The following is a 6,434-nucleotide window of genomic DNA, read 5'->3' as shown; positions in this document are numbered from 1 at the left end:
TCTCTCCAGCACTTGCCTCGTGGTGATGAGGTAGCGGCACGGATCAAATTATGTGCGAATTTAAACGATATGGGTGCGAATAGACGAATTGTAATGATATTTATCTGAATCGTCATATTTGCAATGGTGTGTATCCAATTAACCCTAAATCATTAATATATAAAATATACCATGATTTATAATAGTAGATTTTTTACGAAAAACTTAGTTACATTTTTAATAATTTAATAGATAATGATAAAATATGTGTATTAGAGAGACTATGTCGATGCCAAAATGATATCCTATTAAAAATGGCCATGGAAGCTGGAACATCGGATTATTTTAGATAATCTCAACTGAGCCCATAGGATGTTGCTAGCTAGGCCATGTTTAACTTATTCTAGTAGATTTGTTTTTGTCACATTACATAAGTTAAGTTGGCGTGTCATTCTCCTAATGATTTTAGAAAAGCAACATCCCTGAAACAAAGGGGTTGTTCAGATTATAGCTAAAATAAACCATACTAAATTTTGACATTACCAAAATTTTAGCAATTTGACAATATTGTCAAGTTTTGGCAGGATTTCTTATGTATTTACCAAAGTTTGGTAAAAACTAAATAGATGCACATATTTGACAATTTTACCAAAATTGGTATGGTTTGAAATAACATCAATCTTTACAACCCCAAAATTCCATCCTATCCCATAAAGACAACCACGAACACGTGTAGTGTACCCCCACACTGTTACTATTACCCCAAGGTTCTAAATAGCGGGCTAAGACATTTAGCGGTTCAGCTCTCCAACAGCTAAGAGAAGCTATAGCGGCAGCTAAGCAATGTAGCGGTTTTGGAAAATACTAGGGAAAATTGAAAATTTTGACAAAATTTGGGCTAAAAATTGACACATTTATATCACATGGTCATAGCTAACAATGTAGCACAAAATTGAACTCTACACATCAACAATATAGCACATGACATATATACATAATATTTGGCATTTGCCCAATATGAATCAAAGAACAAAAATCTTACCTGCCATTATAGGAGGAATGGTGCTGCTTGGGGGAGAGGAGGGATGGGGAATGGCCGAATCGGAGAAGGAATGGTGGTCGCCACCGTCAAGGAGAAGCAGTAGCAGCCGCCGCCGCTAGTCCTAGGCAGAGCCGCTGCCGTTGCTTAGGGGAGGACTAGAGTAGGGACTGGGGATGGGATTGGTGGCCGCCGTCGCGCTCATCCTCCTTTGTCGTCACGCACAACCGCCGCTGCCACTGCCGTGCACGAAAGAGAGAGAGAGAGGAGAGTGTGAGAGATAGGGGAGAGATTGAGAGGGAGTTACGGTTACATTACAGGGGCACAAGAGACGGATGGGCCTAAGCCCTCAGGCAGAATTTCTCAGCCCAGTAAAAATTTAGCATCCGCTAATTTCAACCCATTTAGCAGCTATCTCCGGCTAAACACAGCTATTAGCGGTAAGCTTTGCTTAGCTGCAAAATTAGAATATCCTAGTGGCGGCTCCTCATATCCGCTATAGCCCGCTAGTATTTACTATACACACTACAGGCCATAGAAACGATCCAGAAGTGGGGCCCACGTCAAAAAAATAACCGGAGGACCCATTTGTAAAACTTTGAAAAAGAAACCCTGAGGACTAATCTGCAAAAGATTCCCTCGTGAGTAGAGTAGGAGGGTACTACCTGGTGTTGCAGTAAGTTTACTTGCTCCAAAGTCCACCTCTCCACTTTTCAAAAACGCAACTGCTACTACCACCACCACCACATTTTTTCACCTACGACACCTCTACCCTAACACAGCACACCACACCACACCGACACGTGGGCCCACCAGCTACAGTGGGGCCCACATGGCGGTGAGAGGGTAACAAAAAGGCACCACGCTGGCAGCGAGGCTCCGAGTCTGAGCTAGTAGTAGTGAGCTTGTTGCTTTTGTTGCGTTGCTCCGCTGCGATTTATGGCGATATTAATGGCCACCAGCGAAGGGTTGGAGGCCGAGCAGTGAAGCCAGTGAAGCCCCGCATCAATGGCGTCCTCATAGCTCCACCTCCTCTTCAACTTCTTCTTGCCCCTGAATCGATTCGAAACCCCTCCTCCCCCATTGTTTCTTCTTCTTCGTCTTCCACCCATTGCTTCTTGCTTTCTTTGGAACACCACCCGAGCAAATTCCTCTGGCTTTCTTTTCCCATTTCGTCTCTTGTTTGTTTGGTAATGGCGATGCTGCGATGTGTTGGTTGACATCTCGGAGGATTTGGGTTTGAATTCAAATCGACGGGGATTTGATTTGAATTCAATCGGCAGCTTCGTGGTTGGTTTCTTGGTTAGCTTGGATTTGGTGCAAAAGCGGAGGGATTTTTTTCTCACTACTTTTTTGCTGGCTTTGACGCGCAAAGGTGAAAGGTTTAGCCTTTTTGGGTGAATCTTTTGTTCGATTTGGAAGCCATGGTGGCCGAGCCGCTGGTGCACAAGGTGCTGTCCATGGCGACGTCGTCGTCGTCGTCGTCGTCGTCTAGGAAGGTGAAGCCGGTGACGACGAGTAGCGGCAAGGGCGGCGCGGCGGCGGCGGCGGTGGAGGGGGTGGTGGATGACGGGAGGGTCGGCATCCTGTCGTTCGAGGTGGCGAACGCCATGTCGCGCGCCGCCAACCTGTACCGCTCGCTGTCGGACGCCGAGGCGGCGCGGCTACTCGGCCCGCTCTGCCTCGGCTCCCAGGCGGTGCGCGCGCTAGTGCCGGGCGACGACGCGCGCCTCCTGGCGCTCGCGCTCGCCGAGAAGCTCGACGCGCTCAACCGCGTCGCGGCCGTCGCGGCGCGCCTCGGCAGGCGGTGCACGCTCCCGGCGCTCCTCGGCTTCGACCACGTCTACGCCGACCTCCTCGCCGGCCGCTCCGACGCCGCCTTCGCCGCCGCCTCGCACTCCGAGGCCACCGCGCTCGTCCGCAAGCTCGACCGCCTGGCCGCCGCCACGGCCGCGCTCTACGCCGAGCTCGAGGCGCTCGCCGACCTCGAGCAGTCTGCGCGGAAGCTCCCCACCGACGAGGCGCGCCGCGCGCTGGAGCAGCGCACGCGGTGGCGCCGCCACGACGCGCGCCGCCTCAGGGACTCGTCGCTCTGGAACTGGACCTACGACAAGGCCGTGCTCCTGCTCGCCCGCGCCGTCTGCGCCATCTACGACCGCATCCGCCTCGTCTTCGGCGACCCAATGCGGGGGCTCGACTTGCTGGCCATTGGCCGGAGCTCAAGGCAGTGTGACCAAAGCCGGCAGCTCTCCGGCCCAGCCTCGGCGAACAATTCGGGCCATGTCCGGACTAATTTTGGCGACACCAAATCAGGGCCAATTGCAAGGATCGACGTGGACACGCCACGTTCCGTGAATTTCCGGTCGAATTGCGGGGCAAGCCCCGGTAAAATGTTCATGGAGTGCTTGAGCTTGAGTAGCTCGGTGTCATGGAAGGATGGGTTTGAGGATGAATTCTTGGAGGATGCCAGCTGCATTAGCACAATCAGGTCCGGGATGCTTCTGCCATTCAGCGGCGAGCAGGGGGTGTCGACAATGGCAACCAAGAGTGGCAAGGTTGGCAGAAGGGCGCGATTCGGTCCGAAAAGTACTGTGACATCACTAGCCCCGCCATCCACGATTGGCGGGTCAGCGCTTGCGTTGCATTACGCGAATATTGTCATCATCATCGAGAAGTTGCTCCGGTACCCACATCTTGTTGGTGAGGAGGCTCGGGATGATCTGTACCAGATGTTGCCATCAAGCTTGAGAGCAGCACTGAGGAAGAGCTTGAAAACATATGTGAAGAGCATGGCGATCTACGATGCGTTCCTCGCGCACGATTGGAGGGAAACGCTTGAGAAGACCCTGACATGGCTTGCTCCGATGGCGCACAACATGATCCGGTGGCAAGCCGAGAGGAATTTCGAGCAGCAGCAGATTGTGTTGAAGGGGAATGTGCTACTTCTTCAGACATTGTATTTCGCGGACAGGGAGAAGACGGAGGCCGTGATATGCGAATTGCTTGTCGGGCTAAATTACATCTGCCGGTATGAGCAGCAACAGAATGCACTGCTGGATTGCTCTAGTAGTCTCGACTTCGACGATTGTATGGAGTGGCAACCGCAGTAGAGTCCATCAGTCCAAGGTCAGGTTTCTGCTTGGTTCCATAGTGTACAAGGAATATGAAACAACAAAGGGTACTTGTGTTTTGGTTTGGATTTTTTTCTCTTCTGTTTTTTTGGGTGCAAGTTGCACATGAGATCATCTATCATTCATAGATGAAAAAAATTTATAGGATTGCCTAATGCTTTTGTTCACTTGAGATATGCTCTGTCTAACTCAGTTGTACATAAATGAATGTTTTGTGCCAAAGCAAATGAGCAATCTCAAGTGTCCAAAAGGGGTTTGTGCCTTAGTAAAATTCACCTTTTTTATTTTGTATTTGGTAGGACATGTTTGTGGATAACTAGTTGAAAGTATCCTATTTGGTATTTGGTAGTGAAGTCACAAAGTTTTACTCCTCTGTTTACCTAATGAATTCTAGCATATGGAATGTTCAGACTATGAATATATCAAGTCACTCTGCCTTGGTCATTGCTTTTCGTCAGCATTGGACTTTGCCAAAAGCAAACTGAGAACTTGCCAAAAGCAAACTGAGAACAACTAATACTACTACTATCTTGTTACACAAAGGTATGACAATATCCATTAATTTAGGGAGTATATTTCTATATTACACCAATAGTAGGAGTAGTAGATGTTGATGCTAACCCACTCATCTTAAAGGCAAATAATACTATACTATATACCCTAAAGCTACTAGTTTAGTTGGTAGGTCAATTAGTTTACCTTCTCTCAATGAATTTCCACTTCTGCTCTGCATTGGTTGCTAAAAGGCACAGGTGATATTTGAACATGGAAACAAAAACAATAGAGACAATTTTCAAATGTTGCACATTTCAAATCTAGAATGAATCATCAATACAACTTGTTTCTACAGTGCACACTGACATGAACTGATTGCTACTACTCTGCAGCAATCAGAGGCATATATGCTGCTCATTTCTATAGCAAGTTGGTAAAGCATACACAGTAACATTATTCATTAGCAATCAGTAAATGTAGGAACTGTTTCTTGGTGCCCTTTTTTAGCAGCAGACAGGTGACAATAATGGGCTACAGAATCACTTGCTGTTGTACTCTTAAAACTCACTCTTGACTTTTTTTACACCCTGCATTTTGTGGTTGCCGTGCTACTAACATAGTTGTATATATATGAACATCAAACATCATTGCACTGCAAATGCATTCTTGAGGACTGCAAGTATATATCGTCCTCATCATGTATATTCTGTAGCAAGTAGCAACATTAACAGTCAAATGTTTTCAGAATTCAATTCTGCGGTTGCCTGTTCAAGTTACTGAATTCAATTCTGTGATTATGTGATTCTGCGTGAACACTGATCACATTATAATTTGTTCTGCATAGCATGGCATATGTTATAACAGGTGCAGATTGCTTGCGCTACAATGTTTATTTTAGCATTTTACATCTGGATTTCAGATAGTCCCTTTTGTTTCAGATAAGCTTCTGTTTATTCATTGAGGCACATTGTGTTGTTAATCTGGATTTCAGATAGTATACCTAGCAAACAGCATTGTTAGCAATGGCATTGATGCACCCAACATTTCAATGCCATTGCTTTCTATTCCCTCCATTTATTTCTGAAGGTGTATTTTGATTCAACGTCAAACTTTATAGATTTTGGCTAACAGTTAATCAAAATACAAATAAATTTAATGTGTAAAATTATATAAATAGATTAATATTTCAAAGTGTTTCAAAAAATATTCTTTTTATGAGAATAAAGATCTCATGATAAATCAATGTCAAAGTTTACTCTTCAAGACTGTAAATCAACGGAGATAGGACCTTCTAAGAGTATTCCCTCTAGTTAAATATTTTTTGTCGGTTTAAACATAATCCCAATCACTTGTAATTAACTAATTAATTAATTAATTTGGGTGTCTATTTTCTATTCTGACCATATTAAAAACTTTTGAACATAGGCCTAGTTTAGTTTCAAACTTTTTTTTCAAACTTACAACTTTTCCATCACATCAAAACTTTCCTACACACACAAACTTCCAACTTTTCCATCACACCGTTCCAATTTCAACCAAACTTTTAATTTTGGCGTGAACTAAACACACCCATAGTGTTTCTCTCACGTTGAAAAGCACACAAACATTGACTAATGGGGGTAAACTAAGGATGTATTCATTATTGTGGGGTGTGAACTAATCTCCACGCACGCAAAACAAGCGGCAGATCAGCACATAATTAATTAAGTGTTAGCTAAAAATTTTGAAAATTAGATTAATATGATTTTTAAAATCAACTTTCACATATAAATTTCTTATAAAAATGCACT

General features: G+C 45.1%; 1 protein-coding gene across 1 annotated transcript; it reads left to right on the top strand.

The window, feature by feature from the left end:
- Window positions 1–1,937: 1,937 nt before the first annotated feature.
- On the top strand, window positions 1,938–4,593 carry LOC127772098 (uncharacterized). The gene is made up of 2 exons (XM_052298084.1): window positions 1,938–2,308; window positions 2,394–4,593. The coding sequence occupies exon 2, from the start codon at window positions 2,443–2,445 to the stop codon at window positions 4,126–4,128; it is 1,686 nt and encodes a 561-aa protein (XP_052154044.1). The 5' UTR covers window positions 1,938–2,308; window positions 2,394–2,442; the 3' UTR covers window positions 4,129–4,593.
- Window positions 4,594–6,434: the final 1,841 nt, after the last annotated feature.

This window comes from Oryza glaberrima, chromosome 4, assembly GCF_000147395.1.
Source record: "Oryza glaberrima chromosome 4, OglaRS2, whole genome shotgun sequence".
Lineage (NCBI taxonomy): Eukaryota > Viridiplantae > Streptophyta > Magnoliopsida > Poales > Poaceae > Oryza > Oryza glaberrima.
The sequence above is the reverse complement of the archived record's forward strand: the minus strand, read 5'-3'. Positions and strand labels throughout refer to the sequence as shown.